The sequence below is a fragment of the Phalacrocorax aristotelis genome, chromosome Z (assembly GCF_949628215.1).
Source record: "Phalacrocorax aristotelis chromosome Z, bGulAri2.1, whole genome shotgun sequence".
Taxonomy (NCBI): Eukaryota; Metazoa; Chordata; class Aves; order Suliformes; family Phalacrocoracidae; genus Phalacrocorax; species Phalacrocorax aristotelis.
In genome coordinates, this window is record NC_134311.1 from 31,172,748 (window position 1) to 31,196,132 (window position 23,385).

The window sequence follows — 23,385 nt, forward strand, 5'->3', positions numbered from 1 at the left end:
CAATTTGTCGTTCTAACAGTTAATGACAAATCTCAAACACAAAAGGAAGACCAATATTAACTTTACTTCACATTGTGGAAATTAAACTGCTGGTCTGAAATGCTGTGAAGAGGACACCTTTTCTCACTTAAAATACAGGGAGCCCAGTGAAACTAGGAGAAGACACAAGGTGTTGCAGTGAGAAGCCAGAAATAATGAAAAATCACTTTAGTTTACTGAATACACGTAGCTGACATCTCTCATGTAGAAATAAACATTAGTATACTCAAGTGTTGCCTTTCAAGTTTTATATTAATCATATCACTGGTGCCAAAGATAATGATTTTAGAGATTTTTAGGTAAGGGTGTGGGTACCATATCCACTTATGGATTTAAGGCTGAAAATGTCAGTGTTCTTCATAATAACTGCACTGTGATAGAGAAGGAGGTTTTAAGGGACTCAACCTTCACAAATTCTTGTCTCTTCACTGAGGTAGTAGCCTTTTGGACATTCACACTGGAAGCTGCCAAAAGTATTGATGCAATTTCCACCTTGGCAGAGACCTGGCAGTTCCTGACATTCATCAATGTCTGAAAACAGAGGAAAAAACCCACCATATTTTAATTCCAGAATGCAAAGGAACAAGACACTTTAAGTATTCCCCTGAAATTTTAGCTTTTACCTATCATGCGGATTTTTTTTTTTCCTTCTAAATTGTACTTCATGAAAGCATGGATGAGATGCTCATTCTCTTCCATTTACATAGCTCTTCAGGAGCATGTTTCAGCTTGACAAGCCCACGGAGTTCAACTTCCATTACTGTTTACAGGAATTTGGTATCTAATTCCTCATTTTTGCACACTCATTGGAACCGGAGTTTCTTCGTCCAATGAATATTTCACAAAACTTATACCTTCCACTGATAAGCTATAATTTTCATAAATTACTTATCCTTCAGGGGCCAATTTCAAAGGTCAATTCAAGTAGGGAGGCACAGAAAAGGTATGCATCAGCTTAATTCTTTTACTGAAATATTGTTGGACTTCAATATTCTTTTAAGGTATGCTTTTTCATCATGTTGGTCTCCAATTCATATTAGCAGAGGGTTTTGCTCTGCACTAAATTTAATGATTTCTGCAAAATATAGTTCCTGTATACATCTCTCCAAAGATGACACTTGTTTTTTTATTACCGCCCATGACAGACATTTATGATAAACTCACCTTCTAAAATAATGGTGATGGGATTTGGTCTGAATCCTTCTCCCCCTGGACAGAGAGTATTATATTCCGCTAAAGTAAAGGATAACAAGAGAGAGCATGTCAGTCATATGAAGACTAAAATGCTAACAACAGAACATGAAATTTCATTTGTGTTTTTAATGAGTCTTCTTCCCTACACTCATTGGTTTTCTACTCTTCTTGACCTAATCACAGTAAATAAAGGAAGTGCATTTGATTAGCAGAAAATCAAGGTAAGATTAAGTTTTCTGCTTAAAACATTACCATAACTTCAGATACTCTTGAGGCCAGCACAATGTTGTTTTCTCCATACTGTGCCTTTATAAAAGCACATATTTTGCATTTTGAATAGTACTTTAATATGAAATGTCAGTATACCAGATAAAGATTTGTGTTAAAATTGGAATTCACACTATTATGCCACTGTTAAGAGCAACATTTGACATTTCTGTTGCATTATTCATTCAAAGAACTTCAAAGCTCTACAATACTGATATGAATCATCGAGTAACAGTTCTGAAAGTACCCAAGAGTGACTTAGAAATAGTTACCCAAGAGTTACCAACACTCTCTTTAGAAAACCTCTGGATCTCTCCAAATTAAAGGTATGATTTGAGTTCTAAGCATTATTAAGTTCTTTATTTCCCTACCAACATAGAGTTGCTGAGTAAAAATTCCTAGTAGATGCATGCAATCCATTCCATTCTTAAGACACATAAGCATATCTGCAACCACCTTTTTTTTTTTTTTAATGGGAGAAAAGTAAAAGCAAAATAAAATGAACTATCCAGAACTACCCAAAGTACATGGGCCTGGTCCAGTGGGAAGTGACTTCTATAGTTACCACTGATTTATTACAGTAAGAATAGGCACCAGGTCCATCACAGAAGACTAAAGGTCAGGTCTTTGGATACTCAGGTCCACACCACTGCATCACCCCTCTGACAGCAGCAGGGAGATTTTCTTTTATATTGTGCAAGAACACTGTCTTACAAAGAAAATCAGTTTCTAAAATTATAAATGTATAGCCATATAGTAGAAGTTTTCAAATACTTTTTCCTTCCCTTGTTAGTGTCTTCTATAATAAGAGGGCAGGGGCAGAACAAGAGAACATTTCCTTACTGCTGTTTACAGGGGGGCATGTCTCACAGGGGTTTCCCCAAGCCTTTCCCAGCGAGCAGCAGCATGAGGAACGACTGACTCCAACCCCAATTTCAGTGTTGCAGGATAGGCTGCCATCCCCTCGTGGTCCATACTTCAGGTAGCAATTGCCAACACGGTTATCTACATATAAAGCACATATGACTAGAGCTGCACACAATGATCTGGACAAAGGAACAGCAGGCATTCATTTTAGCATTTCATACCTAGAAGCAGGAGTTCAGACAACATTGTGCTTTTGAAGTCATTGACAAGCTCAGAACACTCATGTACACTGACAGTTACTGATGTTGAGAGAGACAGCAGGGAAAATGGGTACCTTCAGCTTCCTAAGTACCCAGAGATGAGTTTAAAATGTTTGCATGTCTTCCAAAGTCACACCATACTCTAATGTAGCATATAGGCTATTCCCAGTCTTTCACTCCAAAAATATCAGAAACCTTGATGCAGTTTGCTGTTAGTATTTCTTCCCCATATTCTGACTGTGACTCATACATAACTCTTTCTTGTGGAGTTAGAAGAATTTACATAATTTTCTATGGAATCACAGAAAAAAGTCATGTCACTGTGTCGTGGTTTAGCGGCAGCTCAGCCCCACACAGTCGCTCGCTCACTCCCCCACCGGTAGATGGGGGAGAGAATCAGAAGGGTAACGCTCGTGGGTTGGGATAAGAACAGTTTAATAATGAAAATTAAAAGAAACAACAGTAGAAATGCAATGTGAAGGAGAACAACGAGAGGCGCAAAGCCCCGGGGGAGGGGGAAGGGAGGGGAGAGGGGGAACGAACCGCCGGAACAAACCGCACGCGCCGCAGCCGCTCGCCGCCCGCCGACCCGACGCCGCGCCGCCTGCGTGCTGCCACTGCCCCCCCTCAATATACTGGTCATGGTGTCACATGGTATGGAATGAACCTGCCATTGGCCAGTCGGGGTCAGCCGCCCCCACCATGGCCCTGCCCCTCCCAGCCCCCCCTGCCACGCCACGCGGCAGAGCGCGGGAAGCTGGAAAGGTAGCTGACCCCCACAGTGAGGAGAATTAACCCCTTCTCAGCCAAAACCAGCACATTCTCCACCCCTTATTCCATACCACTTACACCATGCCCAGGTCCCATATGATGCAATACAACCGTACCAACCACCACCCCTCCCCTTCCCATCCTTTAACATAATACACAGACATCATTCCCTTAGTTCATGGATCTTCCCTGTAAAATGTCCATTAAAATGTCCATTGAGTTCACGCAGTCCATGACTCTGGGCTCCATCTGTTGTATCAGTCTTTCCGGGTGGGAGAGATGGTGTGTGGCGTTGGGTTGCTGCATACCGAGTCAGTCATCGTTCCATCACTGCTGCACGGCTTGTTTCATAGTTGACCTTCCATGGGTTGGGAGGCTCGTACTCTGATATCATTGATACAACGCAGAGGTGACACACAATATTATATAGCAGTTCACATTGTGCCATTCAGTTCATTGACTGTTTTCACCCAAAATCAAATCCCCTTGAGGCACACATCGGATTTCTCCATCCTCCCGCATCACCCACCAAGTGCACCCAGGTCCTCGAGCAAAAACAATCCCACGAATGGGTTTGCCTTTGCCAGAGGCAGGAAGAACCCAGACTGTTTTGCCCAGCATACTTTTTGTGTGCACTACAGGGACTCTATCCCCTTCCACAGTATGTAGGATTTCTGACTGGGCAGGGCCAGCTCGGTTGGCAGATCCCCTCGTGTTGACTAACCACGTGGCTTTTGCTAAATGTGTATCCCAGTGCTTGAATGTCCCACCCCCCATTGCTCTCAGTGTGGTTTTTAACAGTCCATTGTACCTTTCAATTTTCCCAGAGGCTGGTGCGTGATAGGGGATGTGATACACCCACTCAATGCCGTGCTCTTTGGCCCAGGTGTCTATGAGGCTATTTCGGAAATGAGTCCCATTGTCTGACTCAATCCTCTCTGGGGTGCCATGTCGCCACAGGACTTGTTTCTCAAGACCCAGGATAGTGTTCCGGGCAGTGGCGTGGGGGACAGGATATGTTTCCAGCCAGCCAGTCGTTGTTTCTACCATTGTAAGCACATGGCGCTTGCCTTGGCGGGTCTGTGGGAGTGTGATATAGTCAATTTGCCAGGCCTCCCCATATTTATATTTCAGCCATCGTCCCCCATACCACAGAGGCTTTACCCGCTTCGCTTGCTTGATTGCAGCGCATGTGTCACATTCGTGGATAACCTGTGCAATAATACCCATGGTCAAGTCCACCCCTCGATCACGAGCCCACCTGTATGTTGCATCTCTCCCTTGATGGCCTGAGGTGTCATGGGCCCACCGAGCTAGAAATAGTTCACCCTTATGCTGCCAGTCCAGATCCACCTCAGCCACTTCAATCTTGGCAGCCCGATCTACCTGCTGGTTGTTTCGATGTTCTTCAGTGGCCCGACTCTTGGGGACGTGAGCATCCACATGCCGTACCTTTACAACCAGTTTCTCTACCCGGGCAGCAATATCTTGCCACAATGTGGCAGCCCAGATGGGTTTGCCTCTGCGCTGCCAGTTGCTTTGCTTCCATTGCTGCAGCCAGCCCCACAGGGCATTTGCCACCATCCAGGAGTCAGTATAGAGATAGAGCACTGGCCACTTTTCCCGTTCAGCGATGTCTAAGGCCAGCTGGATGGCCTTTACCTCTGCAAACTGGCTCGATTCACCTTCTCCTTCAGCAGTTTCTGCTACTTGTCGTGTAGGACTCCATACAGCAGCCTTCCATCTCCGGTGCTTTCCCACAAGGCGACAGGACCCATCAGTGAACAGGGCATATTGCTTCTCATCTGCTGGCAGTTTGTTATACAGTGGGGCTTCTTCAGCACGTGTCACCTCCTCCTCTGGTGATAATCCAAAATCTTTGCCTTCTGGCCAGTCCATAATCACTTCCAAGATTCCTGGGCGACTGGGGTTTCCTACTCGAGCCCGCTGGGTGATCAGTGCAACCCATTTACTCCACGTAGCATCAGTTGCATGGTGTGTAGAGGGGATGTTTCCTTTGAACATCCAGCCCAGCACTGGCAGTCGGGGTGCCAGGAGCAACTGTGCTTCAGTACCAACCACTTCTGAAGCAGCTCGAACCCCTTCATATGCTGCCAATATCTCTTTTTCAGTTGGAGTATAGCGGGCTTCAGACCCTCTGTATCCCCGACTCCAAAACCCTAGGGGTCGACCCCGGGTCTCCCCAGGTGCTTTCTGCCAGAGACTCCAGGTAGGGCCATTCTCCCCGGCTGCAGTGTAGAGCACATTTTTTACATCTTGTCCTGCCCGGACTGGCCCAAGAGCTACTGCATGGACTATTTCTCGTTTAATCTGTTCAAAGGCTTGTCGTTGCTCAGGGCCCCATTTGAAATCATTCTTTTTCCGGGTCACTTGATAGAGAGGGCTCACGATCAGACTGTAATTTGGAATATGCATTCTCCAAAAACCCACAACGCCCAAGAAAGCTTGTGTTTCCTTTTTGCTAGTTGGTGGAGACATGGCTGCTATTTTGTTGATCACATCCATTGGAATCTGACGACGACCGTCTTGCCATTTAATTCCTAAGAACTGGATTTCTCGTGCAGGTCCCTTCACCTTACTTTGTTTTATGGCAAAACCAGCTTTCAGAGGATTTGGACTATTTTCTCACCTTTCTCAAAAACTTCTTCTGCTGTGCTGCCCCACACAATGATGTCATCAATGTATTGAAGGTGTTCTGGAGCTTCTCCCTGTTCCAGTACAGTCTGAATCAGTCCATGGCAAATGGTAGGACTGTGTTTCCACCCCTGGGGCAGTCGATTCCAGGTGTACTGGACGCCCCTCCATGTGAAAGCAAACTGTGGCCTGCACTCTGCTGCCAGAGGGATTGAGAAGAATGCATTAGCAATATCAATTGTGGCATACCACTTGGCCGCCTTTGACTCCAGTTCGTATTGAAGTTCTAGCATGTCTGGCACAGCAGCACTCAACGGTGGAGTGACTTCATTCAGGCCACGATAGTCTACTGTTAGTCTCCACTCTCCATTAGACTTCCGGACTGGCCATATGGGACTGTTAAAGGGTGAGTGGGTCTTACTGATGACTCCTTGGCTCCTCAGTTGGTGAATGAGTTTATGGATGGGGATCAGAGAGTCTCTGTTGGTGCGATATTGCCGCCGGTGCACTGTTGTGGTGGCGATTGGCACCTGTTGTTCTTTGACCTTCAGCAACCCCACCACAGAAGGGTCCTTTGAGAGACCGGGCAAGGTAGACAGCTGTTCAGTTTCCTCCGTCTCCAAGGCAGCTACACCAAAAGCCCACTTGTAACCTTTTGGGTCCTTGAAATACCCTCTCCTGAGGTAGTCTATACCAAGGATGCACGGAGCCTCTGGGCCAGTCACAATGGGGTGCTTCTGCCACTCATTGCCAGTTAGGCTCACTTCGGCCTCCAATACAGTTAGCTCTTGGGATCCCCCTGTCACTCCAGCAATGCTGATGGGTTCTGCCCCTATATAGTTTGATGGCATTAAGGTGCACTGTGCGCCGGTGTCCACTAAAGCTTTATACTCCTGTGGGTCGGACGTGCCAGGCCATCGGATCCACACAGTCCAGTAAGCCCGGTTATCCCTTTCCTCCACCCGGCTGGAGGCAGGGCCCCTCTAGTCCTGATCATGGCAGTCACAACTCACTTCCTGTAAATGTGAATCAGGAGTCCCTCTATTACACTTAGAAATAAAATCTGCGCTTCTACTCCTCTGTCTGGGGACTTGCTCGCTGGAAACTGGAGCAGCAGCTTTCCTGGAAGAGCCTCCCTGAGTGACTGTTCTTCCTTGCAGTTCATGTACTCGTGCCTGTAGGGTCGAAGTAGGCTTGCCATCCCACCTCATCATGTCCTCTCCGTGGTCACGCAGGTAGAACCATAGGGTGGCCCGTGGTGTGTATCCCCTTCTTTGAGCCAAAGGACGCTTATTCCTAACAGCTGAGACACTGCTCTGTCGAGGTGGGGAGTAGGACAGATCTTCTTTGAGTTGCTGGACCTCTTGGGATAGTTTCTCCACAGCAGAGACAAGCGAGGAAGAGATATTTGTGTCATAATCCCGGAGCCTATCTATCACCTCTGCCACCGTTGGTGTCTCGTCATCTTTCCAGGACATCACTGCCAATGAGTTTGCATGCGAAGATGGTGCGCTCCGTACAAACTTCCGCCACATGGGTCGTGTGCACTCGGCTTCATCTGGATCTTTGGATGACCGTTGATCATCCAGGTCACCATAAATCACCTCAAACACAGCTAATTCCCTGAGATACTGGATGCCTTTCTCCATAGTTGTCCATTTTCCTGGGCGATATGTAACATCTTCTTTAAAGGGATACCTTTCCTTCACTCCAGACAGGAGTCGCCTCCAGAGGCTGAGGGCTTGTGGTTTTTTTCCAATTGCTTTGTCAACGCCCCCTTCCCCAGAAAGGGATCCCAATTGTTTGGCTTCTTTTCCCTCTAGTTCCAGGCTACTGGCCCCATTATCCCAGCATCGGAGCAGCCAGGTGGCAATGTGCTCACCTGAACGACGGCTATAATCTTTTCGCATATCTCGCAACTCGCTTAAGGACAGGGATCGGGTGGTCTCTATTTCATTTATTACTTCTCCCTCCTCTCCCCGCGATGGCCCTGGTTCTTCATCATCCCGTTCTAAACGGGTTGATGTCCGCTTCCAATATTTCGTCTTATGTATGGGGGCAACTGATACTGGTACGGGTTTATTTTCTGAGCTAGCTCCGGTACTTGTTGTGGGGGTTTGAGTGGCTGCAGTGCCTGTTGTCAGGGCTGGATTGTCTACAGTGCCAGTCACTTTGCATTTCAATCCAGAGACATTCTCTTCCCCCTGGGGGCACTGAATACTGTTGAGCAGGGCTCGGTATGCATGGGCCAGACCCCAGCACGTTGCAGTTATCTGTGTCTCTCTGGAGTTCCCAGCGTAACAACATACTTTCTCCAAATATTCTACTAGTTTTTTAGGATTCTGCACTTGCTCGGGGGTGAAACTCCAAAACACTGGGGGTGCCCACTGCCCTAGGTATTTGCCCATGCTATCCCACATGCCCTGCCACTCGTAACTATCAAGCCTCGGGGCAGATTTCTGGGTGATATTCTTAAGTTGCTTAGTCAAAACCAAAACAACATGCCCAAAAACTAACAATGACTGCACCTTAACCACCCAAGGATGTTCAAGATACAAAAACGTTGTTGTAACAAAGGCACAGACATCATAGAACAAAGTTGCAAAGGTATTATTCTGTATTTCCTCCATATAAAATCTCTCAGAGGAGGAGGTATAATTGCTAATTGCCTCAACAAGGTGGTATCCGAAGTACAGTAACGGTTTCAGCAAAAACCCCAAATACCAGGTAAAGCTGAAAACGAGTGTTTGTATAACAAATCTCGTAGGCAAAACATTACTAATCACAGCAGAACACAGCAGACTCAAACAACCAACACCGATTTTTAACACCCACTGCAAAAAGGACAACATGGTGCTGTGACCAGCAGCTGTTGTTATCTCCAACCCTCGTGCCCCACGTTGGGCGCCAAAAAGACTGTCGTGGTTTAGCGGCAGCTCAGCCCCACACAGTCGCTCGCTCACTCCCCCACCGGTAGATGGGGGAGAGAATCAGAAGGGTAACGCTCGTGGGTTGGGATAAGAACAGTTTAATAATGAAAATTAAAAGAAACAACAGTAGAAATGCAATGTGAAGGAGAACAACGAGAGGCGCAAAGCCCCGGGGGAGGGGGAAGGGAGGGGAGAGGGGGAACGAACCGCCGGAACAAACCGCACGCGCCGCAGCCGCTCGCCGCCCGCCGACCCGACGCCGCGCCGCCTGCGTGCTGCCACTGCCCCCCCTCAATATACTGGTCATGGTGTCACATGGTATGGAATGAACCTGCCATTGGCCAGTCGGGGTCAGCCGCCCCCACCATGGCCCTGCCCCTCCCAGCCCCCCCTGCCACGCCACGCGGCAGAGCGCGGGAAGCTGGAAAGGTAGCTGACCCCCACAGTGAGGAGAATTAACCCCTTCTCAGCCAAAACCAGCACACACTGCAAGAATTCTTCCACTGGCAAAGAAATTATCCAAAAATCCTTAATGTTGAAACAATCTAAATGCGCAGTAGGTTTGAGGAAAATAATTTTATTCGTTCACTCAAGCTGTAACTTAATAATTTAGACAACTACTGGCATCAGTAGAATGAGTGAGGAATCTAAGAGAAGTAAAACCATGAGTTTTCTTACTGCTGCACATATTGTCTCCTTGTATCTTTATAAATGGAAAGTAACTAACAGTGAGTCGTAAATACAAGGAATAAGAGGACAGTCAATTATGATAATATTTCTTATCATATCCAAATAAGATAAGCATTAGTTTCCTCAAGAGTACTGTTATAATTCTAAAGATCATTTCTATGAATTAACTTGCTATCAAAGGTTGCCTCTAAAGAAGCACAGCAACCCACTCAGAAAATTTTTTAATAAATTCATTGTATAAAGGCCACAGTATCTTTTTGCATTTTTACTATTTCTGTTAATGGTATGACTGAGAAGCTTATAAAGGAATTTTTGAATCATTTCCCATGTGTATATATTTTACCAAGAAATATCACATTTTTAATTCACTGCTTGCAGCAAGTGCCAGATGCTACAGCCTGAGCGATTTACATGGGGTAAAATGAACACAGTATAATAAATGTGGGCAATTCATACTGTCAAAATTTCAGAGTTGAACAAATGTTTTGATATGACATGGGTTTTTTAATTCCTGAAGTCTGGGATACGTCTATGAAAAAACATGAAGGCAACTTTCTGAATTGTTAGGAACTACTTGTTCTTAAGAACCTCAAGTTAGTTAAATATGTATAATATAAAACCACAACCTCACGTTAATTTTCATACTGGATATTTTTTGAAGGGTCTTAACACCAATCAAGAGAAAGCCTCCAAACTCTCCGAAGTATTTAAATTTATTACAATTTAAGCATTAATAGACATGTTTGGGTGAATTTTTCTGCAGTTTTAAGAGAATACTGTAGCAGAGATTGTGAAAAAGGAGGGTGTTCCTGGGTGCCACGTATTCTACAACAAATTTCAGTATCTCACCATAAATACACACTGTTGTAAAGCTAAAATACTTAGTTAAAAATTGAATGGCAGAGGCATATGCATTCTGTACCTCTGAGCCTCTGATGGAAAGATAAGAAACTTCTTTCTCTCCCTATAGGCAAGATTTACCTGAGATCACTGATGAGCATCTGTTAGAGTGGAAGTCCTTTTTCTTTTTTTTTTTTTTTTTTTTGAGACAATGTTAGAATGTTAGAAGACAGTAAAATGAACTGCCTTTTTAAAAGGGGACATCTTGTTGTTCTCTTGTGGACCTGAGCTGAAACAACCCAAACGTGATTATTCTGAGAATACCTATCTTCCCCTGTTCTCAGAAAAACTGCATTCTTCTCTCTGTTCATGATAGCATGAGACATCTGCCTTTTTAAAGGGAAGCCAAGAAGATATTTGGCTTCATTCATCTTGGGAGAAGTGAAAAACAATGACCATTCTGGAAGACGGCTTCAGCTCAAGACCTCAGGCCCATTAAGAACAATAGGAGACAACAGACTTTGGAATGAAGGCAGAGCCTGGAATTCTCTAGCAGATATCAATACCAAGTCCATCAGGAGTTTTAGGTTTCAGTTTACTCCTCACAAGAACTGTTTTGACACAGCACCATGTTCCTCTTTGCCAAGGATAATATTTCTGTTTCTTCTGAAAGGAACTGCAATTTAAATTCCTTCGCCTGTTTTGCTCAAGCGTGCAAGAGATTGTGCTATTGAAGAGAACCAGAAGATGCTGTCCTTTGACAAGAAGTTTCTGGAACATTTTTCAGCAAAACTTGTGCATTCCAGAAGCAAGAAACTTTCCTTTTAATTGGTGATGTCTCCTAGCCTCTGTAGGTTTTTTTTTTCCAAATGACTACAAGCTTGGAGTGAAAATTGGGTCATGATTTACTATGTGCCAGTGACACAAACATCATGGCAAGTGAAGTTGCAGTTTGAAATTGCAGTCCTGAGACTATGAAAGATCACAAGCAAACTGAACTTCATTTCTTCCCTCTTTGGACTGTGTAAACCAGTAAAATAGACATACCCTAAGCATCCCAGATCTAGAACCAGGACTAGTATAGCTACACCGGAATGGCAGCTCCCTCTGTTTCCACTTCCCATGCAAAATCCTTTAACCCTCTGGAAATATTATAAATGAGAACTGCTGGTGAAAGAAAAACAAAAGTCCAAAACATAACAATGCCTATAATTGTATAAAATAGTACAACTACTATGTTTTCAGTTGCACATGGTGCCCCTTTCTTCAAGGGCTTCTAAAAAAACAGGTGCTAAAGTGTCATTTCATTCATGGATTATTTCTACTGTGAGGACATTTCATGGGAAGCAGAGGCTTTGCTTGCCCCTGTCAAAAACAAAAGCTGATTGTTCATGGAGTGTTTTTTTTGCACTTTGTCATAGAATCAGGCTGTAGGGGGATGGGAAGCGTACACCTGAGGCTTGCAGCTCCTCCCACAGATATGTGGACTCCAGCTCTGTCACTGTCTGAAACGGAACTTGAAAAAAACCAAAACCCAATCGAAAAAACAGTGTTTGCTCAGGAGGCTAAGTCTGGGGAGTCTCTTCTCTGTACACTCAGTCATTGAGAAACTAAAAATGCTTCTTACACAAGGAAAAGGAAAAGAGTCTTTGCACCAGAGGGAGGGACAGCCCTGGTAGTATTTCCTCAGGACAGAAACAATAAAGGGTCAAAAATTTTTTCTACCACTTTATTATTCGACATTTTCCTTCAGAGAGGGAGGGCTTGCTCTCTCATTTGGGCCTCTAGAGTTGCTAGATCTGCCCTTGAGTAGGTTCCCTTCCACTGTGGAGGCTTCCTTGAGGAAACATGGTACCCCTGCCAAAAACGTCATTAGGACAGCTGATCCAAGAGTAGAGTACCAACTCAAACTCCCATTTTTTAGCGAAACAGAAGTCAGATAGCAGTAGTATAATTCATTCCCATAAGCTTCTTAAGAGATCACTTAAATTATTTGGTCATAATTCAGGGCTTGCAGGGCTCATCATACACAGCATTTGGTTGTAGGAAAGCATGAGGATCTCAGTAGTTACATGCTGCAGAAGGGGAGCCAAATGGGCAGGATTTCATTGCTTCAACTGAGTCTTCAGATGAGGCAAAGTTAAAAGTGTAAGTCAGACTGCAACTTCAGAAGAAAAGTATTACGGCAGGAATTGTCAGAAGAGTCTATGCGACACAGAAACACAGGTTTTCAATTTAATGGGACTAAATTACATAAATTCACCTTATCTTTAAAAATCTCAGCTTTAAGTTTTAGAATAAATTGGTCAAGACTGTGGACATCTAAAGGTCTCAAACAAGACTGATTTCTAGCATCCAGAGAAGTAACAGAGAATATTCATAGGCAGAAAATGGAGAAAAATGGAGAAGATAAGCGATAAAATTTTTTCTTGAGGAAATCTGCATTTCTTTAGAAATGGTGTGCTTAGAATATATTTATTTGCCACCACACTGTAGTATTATTGTAAACATTTAGAAAATGGATAGAGTTCTAACTAGTAATTTAAGAGAATTTGAGTCTTTCCAAGGTAATAAAATAAAAAGGCTATTTTCCAAATAAAAAGTTAGAAGGCTTTCTCAGGATCAAACACAAATCCTTATGACTGTACCTTAGCCCCTCGCTCAACCCTCCTCTTCCCCAAAACTTCCCTAGACTGCTAGTATATACTCTAATCACATGATAGCCCTATATCATGTAATGAGAGTGAAAAGTAACGAAAATTCACTTTAAGTCTGTGTAAGCCAGGGAGAATTATGTACACTACAGTGAAACATGTCTTTTACTTTGTTTCCAGCCAAATGGGTACCACAACCAGTTTTAATTCCAGTTTAGACTTAAGCTAAACACATAAATCAGTCCCAAGGCACATCTAGGATTTAAAAATTCAGTTTTTTACATAAGAAGTGTTGACTGTCAGAAGAATGGAAATGCAGATAATACATGTTTCAACAAAGTTTTAAAGGGTATATTTTCTACATTTCTAGATTTCACAGAATTTCTACAGTTCCGTGATTTCTAAAGTAATAATTCAGGTGGCTTTTACTTACCTACGCAACCCACTCCAGTTGGATTCAGCTGGAAGTCTGGAGGGCAATTACACTCATACCTTCCAGGAGTATTTACACAGAGACCATTAACACAATTAATGGGATCGGCACATTCATCAATATCTAAAACAGGAAGGTTACATTTATAAATCTGCTCACTGGACAGAAAAGAAGAATAATTCTACTCTTTAAAACAAAATGGGCAAGAAAATTTAAAACACCAGTGAATTTTAGCTGAAATTGAACAAAAGAACTACTAATAATTCATCAAACATTTAGGAACATCCTTTGTCCAGATACATATTTCAGAAGCCATTCTTTTTTACCATTCTTAAACCACTCCAAAGCATGTAATTCTATACATTAGTTGTTGATTGGGGAAAAATGCACTCTTGTTGTTGTAAGAGAATATAATGCCTGTTTTGTGAACTCATCTTTATATTAACTTGGTGCAATTAAAAAAAAAAAAAAATTAGGTCTTCACATATTTCTGAACGGAAGAGGTATACCTGTACAGTTTCCACCAGTTCGATCTAGTTCATAGCCATCATCACAGATACAATGAAACATTCCTGGTAGATTATTACAGGTACCAAATACACATATATTCTGGAAGGAGCATTCATCGATATCTGAAGGAATATATTAAGATCAGAAAGTTACATATCATTACCATATTAATATTACAGTAGTGTGTTGTATTACTAAAGGCAAGTGAAGACACATGTAACTGAAAAAAAAATTTAAAAAGCACACTGAGTAATTACTTCTGGTTTTGTGTAGAATGCTGTAGCTAGGGATTTGTGAGGCATTCTCCATTAAGCTGCTTGTTACTTATTCCTGTTTTACCTACTGTGAAGTGAAAATAGCAAAACTGTGTTCTCAGGACTCAAAATGAAAGCTAAGTCAAAGAGCCATTAAGTTCTTTTCAAAATGTGCACTGAACAGAATGAAGTGTAACAATATCCAAAGGTGTCAGTCATTTCCTCGCTCATTTCACAGTTTGGCTGGTCTGCAATGTTACTCACTAGTGTCAGGTAAGATTTTCAAAATACCATTATCAGGAAAAAAGTATACTAAGAAGAGAGGGAGTAGGCATCAACAGTTACATACACCTCCTTGGAGAAAGAATACAGAGAAAAGGAATATAGGAAGTAAGAATTATCTATGATCTTCTCAAGGCCACGTTAAACCAGTTATATAATAACTACATATAGATGAGCAAAAATGCATGTAAAGGACTGCTTATGTGCTCGTGTAAATTGAAGATGAAATAAAGCTGAAAGACACTGACAGAAAATTACATAACACTGTCAACTACAGTGCTAGAAAAGGAATTAAATATTAACAGCACAGACTGCAAAGTTATGGTTTTACAAACTACAAAGGACTTCTGAGTTGAAGGTAAGAAAGATAAGAGGGAAAAACACTTGCATGTACTGTCTGATAGCAAGACTTCTAAGTTGCCAAAATAAAGCAGCTGTGCAAATGGCTAATTTAACTCTAGCATGTACTAGTGAGCTATTTTTAGCAGAGACAGGGAAGTGGAAATCATTAATACTGTTTTACAATGCATAGCTAAATCTTCACTTGAAACCCTGTGTACAGTGTTCTGTTCAAGAGTAATGAACTAAAATCGGATGAGGTGTAAAAAAAGGGATTTCAGCATTATTAAAGCAATGAAATACCTATTTTGAACTCGGCTTGCTTGCCTAAGTCAAAGCTTGAGAACTGATACAATGCCTCTCTATAGGAATATATGAGTAACTTTTGAGGGGGGAGACAGAACAATTTTTAAGGGAAAATGAAACTGAAGATAAATGCCTAATATCCAACAATCCAGAGTAAATTTAAACTGGAAATTAAAATAAGGTTTCTAAGCACCTTGGAGTATAGCCATGGAATGACCTCCCAGCCAGGTCATGAACATAACTTGTGTTCAGATGAAGCTTTAGAGAGTTATGGAGAAGGCTGTATCATTGAGAAGCTATGTACTGACATCTCCAGGGATTTCTGAAGAAATTGGATGAGTTATTTGTACTACAATTATTGTACTAAATCCAGGCTTCGGATTTTGTCCCTTGATTATAGAAACCAGCCAAGGAGCCACCTTATCATAGGATGAATCAGTACATAAACTTTTTTAAAAAAAGGTAACTTCGGTATTCAGCACTCAGATCTTTTTCTCCAGCAACACCATTTAATCTATGTAATGCTTTCAGATCTCTGTTGGAGTCACAGTAATCACTTCAGTTTATTTTTCAAAGCATCATTGTGGACCAACTGAAAACCAAATGTTGGTGACCTGCTGTCCCAAGAATTAGAATCGTATTGTTTTTCAAAACATTCATTGGCTGATGTCTATTTGGGGATTTTTCTTAGAACATTGGCACGACTATAATATGACTAACTAACTGAGCTGCACTGAGAAATTCAGTACAGATGATTGACAATACTTGAAAACTATTATACAGATCTGACCAAAACAGTATCATAGCTAATTTTTCAGAAGATTCTGCAATTTTTCCACAGCTAGAGGTCTGATTCGTACTTGTACACCTGAGTGTTTGAACATGCCAAGTTATGGACTGAATTTTAGAGACTACAGTTTGGAATCTGTTTTTAACGTCTCATCAAGAATGTTAATCTCCTAAAATGTTATGAGTATTACACTGTTAAATATGAAATAAGTTAAAAAGCTTTGGAGTACCAGCTGAAGACTTTATCTAATGTACGGTTCTCTTACATCAAAGAAACCAAAAAAAGACGTAAGAACACAACAGGGAATAGAAGCTGAATTGGTCTAGAAAGATAAAAATTCCTTTTGCAGATCAGATGACCTGGTACAATATGAGTGAAAGGGTGATGATAAAAAAATCTCCAGTACGCATTTTAAGGAGTGTTACAAGCTGGTCAAATACAGCAGTGATTTGCCTACTTCAATTTTCCTGAAAACATTTATTTTAAAATGAGGTCACTTAGTGCAGTTTGTGTCTCCTATGTAAACACACTAAATAACACAGTGATGAACACAGGATTTTCCACACACTATTCACTAGTGACAGAAAGAAGATAAGTACTTAAAAAAAAAACCAAAAAACCAGAATTACTGAGCTAAACTCTGGAATTTTTGGACCAAGAACAGGAAAACTTCATAAAAAGATGAACGCTACCATCAATGCTGCAAAATTCACACTGCAAAATAATCCTTGCTTGAAGAAATTGCTTATATGTGAAGCATGTGCTGAATATTCTGTTTCCAGGTTGAGGTCCTTCCAGCCCCCTTGTTGTTTGCTTTATAGCAGCCAATCCAAACTCAGAAAATGAAGTTGAAGTACCAGTGGCTTACCTTGGCATGATTTGCTGTCTGCGGCAGGAGTGAATCCCATCTCACACTCGCAACGGTAGGCAGCAGGGACATTCAGACACTGTCCATTTTCACACAGATGAACGTTTTCTGCACACTCATCAACATCTGTGGGAGACAGAAAATGTCTTTGTAACTACATGTTTCCCTAGCAAAGTACAAATAATATTATCCTGATGTTCAAAATAATACTGTTGTTGAGTATTGTTGATATAAAACAAAACATTCACACCTGAAGATGAAGTAAAATGAAAGAATGCAGAAAAGCAAATATGTCATTTCCAAAATTATTCCTTTTACCCTGCCATGATTCCTTGCTCCTTGTTTTTCATTAAGAGATTTAATATTTTTTTCATAATGCAAGGTTTTCAGATTCAGTACTATTAGTTTTGACAAATAGGTTCAATACTTTGCTTACAAAATCAAAACACTGTCTCCTGGCATATATTGCTATGTTACTTTGACATAAAACGTATTCAAAAGGCACATTTTCTTAAGTGAATCACACCTAGAAAATTCTTTTCATATGCATTTTAGAAAATATTCTTTGAGGGTTATGAATATTACAACTACCGTTTGCACACTACCAGTGATTCTTCTAGTATGCCCCAAAAGCGATTTTTTTTCTATGAGCTACAAAAGAGCAGAATGACAAAGGAAGGCATTCACCATTGCAGTCATCATAAGGACTTATAATTTTCTCAGATATGCTTATGATTGTCCAGAAGAATTTTCAGTATACTTTCTTCACTTTATTAGTCAATCCCTAGTATCTCATCTGATTTTTAAAAAACAGAACATCTGAAACTGTGTTAATAATAGAGATGAAAGTTCTTGTTCATTAATCACAAACTTGAAACACATAAACTAATAATATTTGAAGAACCTTATTCTGAAATAAAAAACTTACAATACTAATCAGAAGACTGTCTTTTTAACCTGCAAATTAATTTTGATTTAAAATTAGCCAGTTAGCTAATAATGATGCATTCACATTAGTTTCTAGGAATTTTACTATCATTAGGATGTACCTCAATACTTGGCCATTAATGTTTAACGTATTTACACTTTATATAATCCTTTACACATCAGTTTATTTTGAATCACTTGCTGTGTGCTAAACAATGTTCATTCTTAATAGTGAGCATTTCCCATTTAAATTCAGAGATTGTGGGCAATATTTTTCAACTGGAATTTGTTTTTCTCCTTAAAAAGTCCTATGTTAATGATTAAATCCCGTTCAGCTAACATAGTGAGGGGAAAACAGGTGATGCTTTCCCTGCCAGAGATAGACCTGGCCTACAAGACAGGAACCACAAAGAGAGCTGGTGGTTTTGGTCTTGACAAAGACTGTGCAAGCAGCACATGCGCATTCAAAAAAATCTGCATGAAGAGTAGGAGGATGAGGATGAAGAAACAGGAACTTCAGCCAACGAACGGGCCCAGTGTGTTCAATGTGGCACACAAATAAAAAAAACAATCAGTTGCTTTTGTCTGCATTTCTTCAGCAGATGGGAAGAATCCTGATCTTAAAAGACATCTTTACATTTATTATCTTGCACTTCGGGCTTAGACCTAATTTGCAATGCTTCCATACAACAGAAACAATCAGTGACAAGTCAGCTTTCACAGAAACTTCTTACCAGAACAAGTAAATCCATCACCAGTGAATCCCTCCGCACAGGCACAGCGGTATGACCCTGGGGTGTTCACACACTGAGCGTTCACGCTGCACTGGTGGGTTCCGTTGGAGCATTCATCGAGATCTGCACATCAGGGGCAAGTGAGCACAAGCACTAACAGAGCAGTTAGCATGGTTGGCTTACAATTAACTGTGAAGCCAACAAGCACAACTGCAAAGATGATTTATGCCTCCATAAATATACAAAGTTCCCATCAGAAGATACGGGGTTAATCTATAGTGTTTTCATTTAATATTTCTTCCTTTAGATTAAAAGGCATGGGATTGGGTAAAATGTTTCTAAGCAACAGATGGAATTCAGCTGACTCGTTACTTGAACACTAATATCCTGTTAAAGAACCTGAATTCAAAATTACTTAAAAAAACACTAAGAAAATGAAAGAAATACAGTGAGGTGAAAATCTGCCATATATTTGGCGACTCTTCTCAAGTAATAGAAAAAGGTGAAAACAATGTAACCCTATGAACATTAAATCAAGCTTTCTTATTTACTTGGATGTCAACTTGGATGAAAAAATACAGAAAGAGAAAAAAGAAAATACTTTCCTTCCCCTCAAGGGCATGTTTGACGGGAATGGTCATAGGGGTCCCTGACACATGAGTCACACTAGCTACTGCTGTGGGGTAGCTGACAGCCCCTTCTCAAACAGACTCACTTCCAGCATCTTGGAAGAACACTCTATACCCAGGAGCTTTCTAACTATGAGGATGCTGCCTGAAAAACTTTTTAAAGTTTTCTCTTTCAAATGGGACTTTTTCATTACTCATATATTTTTAATTTAATTTAATTTTTCATTGCTCACATATTTTTAAATAAATGACAATAATAAAAACCAGAGGGCTTTCCCCTTTCCCTCAGAAAAAAAAGCTCTCAGGCTTAAAAAGCTTAAAAAACCTTGCCTGCAGTAAAATAGCATAACATGGTACTTTTTGTTTCATATGTTACACCAATAAATCCTAATTCTTAAATGAAGCTCCTCTTCCATAGATCCCAAACTGTTCTGAAAAAAAGGTAAATATTACAATCTTTTACACACCAAACTAAAAAATGATGGCAAGGGGACATGATGCTACTCTGGCAGCTCAGCAAAAGTAGAATCAAGATTCCCATACTTCAAGTCCAATCTGCTTTATATTAGGGCCTATAAACTAGATATACTACAGAACGTTTCAAAAAAAAAAATGGTATTAAGTGACAGCAATAATATCTTACTGGCAGGAAATCACATAACCAATTTTCATATCTTTTTTTGTTTTGCACATTCTAGCAGTTGTATGTAAACTTCGTAAAATACAGACAATTCACTAAAATGTTATACAACTAGGCTTCTGAGAAAAAAAACAGACTTTTTCTCAGAAAACCAAACTCCTGAAACATAAGAAACTTGCATACCCATCTCTGCACAGATTGCAGCATATAGAAGAATTATGCTTTGCTTCTAATGCAGAAATCATGCAGTCACATTACATGCTTTCATTAAAAAAAGAAAAAAGAGAAAAGCTTTATTTTATTTATACTTACCAATACATTTAATGCCGTTTCCAATCCATCCTTCTCTGCAACTACATTTAAAACTTCCTGGTATGTTGACACATGTGGCATGCATGTCACAGTTGTGAGCACCAATCTCGCACTCATCCACATCTACAAGCACAAAATAAACTATTAGTATTTACATCAGGAGCACCAGAATATTACAAATTATATTCCTTTACATGTTATTTATTTCCACTGTGCAGGTTTGCAGTTCTTTAAAAAACAAATGGTCAAGACTATACAGTAATTCAAGCAAGTTATTTTGTATTATACATTCATAAAAAATAGCAAAACCAGTATTTTCATTTTGTTCTTTGTTTGTAAACATGACAAAATTAGTCTGCCTTCCTGCAACTGCTTTTCAGTTTGAAGTTAAAGCTATTTTCCAGGCCTATTAAACAATCTTCATATGTCTAAAAATGGGATAAGGCCTTTGGGTGCACAAGCACATTTCAGTTATAAAAATGACTAGTCCAATATTTTAGTAATTATAGAACAAATTGTTAAAGGCCAAATTATAGGAGAAATTCTGTCAACTTTCCCAGAAGAATAATTTTGGATGAACTTAGCTTCCTGAAACAGTGGACCCAGCTTGCAGAAGGCAAGGTACTGCTTAACTATCACAGGAACTCAAAGAGTTTGAAATGGACTGATTCTTTAAAATTTGCTAGCATGGGTTGAAGGATAGCAAATATTTTCCCTTTTATGTCATCATTTTTTTCATTATTTTCTCTAACCTTTTTTCCTTTTTCTCCTTTTGTCGTTTCCTGCAGCTTTAGCTGACAGGTGACTTCACACTTTAAGTATGTATGCCAAATGAGTACTGATAAAATACTTCCAACGCAAATGCAGCTGTGGCCACCAAGGCTGTATTTCATACCACAGATATACCCCCAATCTATACTGACAAAATCTTTGCCCTTAAAATTACAGTTATGTAAGGGGCCTCTCGTATCATATTGATATTGATCAAGGAACGTACCTTTTCAAACTCTGGATACATACTGACAAACATAAAATACTTTTATATTTACTATTATGTACAGATACCAATTTCTCACTTGTGTGTGAACACTTGTGCATTTACTTTAACTGAAAACCAACCAAGATATGTGCACACCATGACATACATGCCAGAAATTTGCTTCACCTGTGCATCCAGTGGCTCCTTTCTTGACTGAATATCCTAGCTGACAGTGACAAATGAAGGAACCTTTAGTGTTTTCACACTCCCCAAACATACAGATGTTGGAATTCAAATCACATTCGTTCACATCTGTAAGTGCACATAAATTCATTAGTAGTTGAACATTACTGTCATTTCACAGCATACTTTCTCTGTCATTCAGGTGAGAATATCAGGAGGATGGTCCACCCCTACAACATGTGGCATTTATTAATCTTCATCATAATATATTTCAGCCATTCCATTCTGTATTCTTTTAATTCCCTAAAAACAAGTAAGGATGAATGTGTACTCCAAATACCACGGTTTTCTAATTTGTTTAGAATGCTAATTATGGGAGGACTATGAAGTTAGTTACTTCTTTCAAGAATCATTTTAAAGCATTTTTTAAAAACATGTTCTTGATCATAATAATGCTATAATTTTCTTCAAAAAAAGAATTTCTACAGTAAACTGATTAGTTTTCCTGTACTGATATTATCTACAGGTTTCAATTTGCACACTTTGATCACTATCTAAAACTGAATAATGATATATACAAGTGTGTTGATACTTCTGAATAGCATGTCAAAATTATGAAAAAAAATACGGTAAACAATCAGTTTTTAAATAAGAATTCAACTTAGGAAAGATAAGGTATCTTATGAAACAATGAAACTGATATAAGAACAAACTAGAACTGGGCACCTGTCAAGAAGGTAACTAACTGAGGAGTTTTATATGAGTCTTCTGAGTCATACTGCCATTAGGCCATATGTCCCAATAGCTTTTAAAAGACCTTGTCCAATATTTCCATTTGCCCCTTCAAATGGTATTAACTAACAGTATTATACTGTGACATTAGAGAGTCACTGTGCTGTGGGCAAAAAGGCATTTCTGGTATTCTGTAGTTGTCTTTTTGAGTAAAGTAAGATGCCAGATAATGCAGCCAAAGCAGAGGCCTGCATCACCTATAAATTAAAAGTGTATTAATTGGGATAAAATTAATACCAGCTTGCCTTAAACCCCAATATAAGCATGCTAAAACAGAGTGACTATCATCAGCATGTAGGTATTGTGTAGTACTGTGATAGCATAGCAAGACACAGTTTTGCATAAGGATGTGAGAAAAGAGACTGCCAAAAGGGCAAAGAAAGATGGGCATGTAGGTAGCTGCATGTAGGACACACCAAAGTCATAGAAGTTGCCATAAAAAGGACTATATAAGGACAAGGGACTGCAGATAGGCTGGAAAACCTCACAGGAACACCAGAAGAATGACTGGGAAGACAGGAAAACAAGATAAGTCACAAAAGGGCTAGAATGGACCCTCCTTTTTGTGAGAGGGGCAATAGCATAAAAACATAACCATGGAAAATTGGAGACGAAAGAAGACAGACCCACTTTAGTTGCAGCTTTTCTTCTAGACAAGTGCTCAAGCCCAATCACCTTGACCTTTGTGACTATGCAACACCAGCAGCTGGAAGCCAGTCAGTGCAAACTGTCTGTAACAGCTCTGTGGTATTGTATACTTGCATATAATTTAGAATGTGATTTTTAAAAACTAACAGTTTTGTATGTGCAGTGATAATGATCAATATTGTGTAAGAACTGACCATTGGTAAACGTGTTGTTATTAATTTAGTAAAATTTAGTTTTGCATTTTAAAACAGGGCCAATTCCAAATCTTCTAAATACTCTCATTACAGCAACCTTTATTTCCCTAGTATATTTAGTAGTCACAGTACGAGGCAAAGAAAAGCTGCCATGCTCTAAGTCTCCTCAGTTGCAGGAGCTGCAGACTTACCTCTGTAGTTCTGCTTGCTAAATCATCCCTGGAACATAGGACCTGACCTGCTTCTTCCAAAATCTCACTAGAAATGCCTGAACTATGAAGCATATTAAACAGGGAACTCTTAACACCACAAGGAAACTTCAGACTCCTCTTAGTAGCTCATGGCTATGAGTAGCTCTGGCACAGCCTTCCATTTAGGCTTCAGAGCATGCCTATGGA

At 40.5% G+C, this 23,385-nt stretch overlaps 1 protein-coding gene across 1 annotated transcript in view; it reads right to left on the bottom strand.

The window, feature by feature from the left end:
- The window catches only part of FBN2 (fibrillin 2), a 185,643-nt gene that overhangs the window by 35,016 nt on the left and 127,242 nt on the right, over positions 1–23,385 (bottom strand). Inside the window, exons 31-39 of the mRNA XM_075078460.1 lie at positions 21,357–21,482; positions 20,192–20,314; positions 18,611–18,733; positions 16,950–17,075; positions 14,110–14,232; positions 13,601–13,723; positions 2,344–2,505; positions 1,204–1,272; positions 445–570 (exon numbers count right to left, since the gene is read on the bottom strand). Of these exons, the coding sequence (XP_074934561.1) occupies positions 445–570; positions 1,204–1,272; positions 2,344–2,505; positions 13,601–13,723; positions 14,110–14,232; positions 16,950–17,075; positions 18,611–18,733; positions 20,192–20,314; positions 21,357–21,482 (1,101 nt within the window). The remainder of the gene's footprint in view (positions 1–444; positions 571–1,203; positions 1,273–2,343; positions 2,506–13,600; positions 13,724–14,109; positions 14,233–16,949; positions 17,076–18,610; positions 18,734–20,191; positions 20,315–21,356; positions 21,483–23,385) is intronic.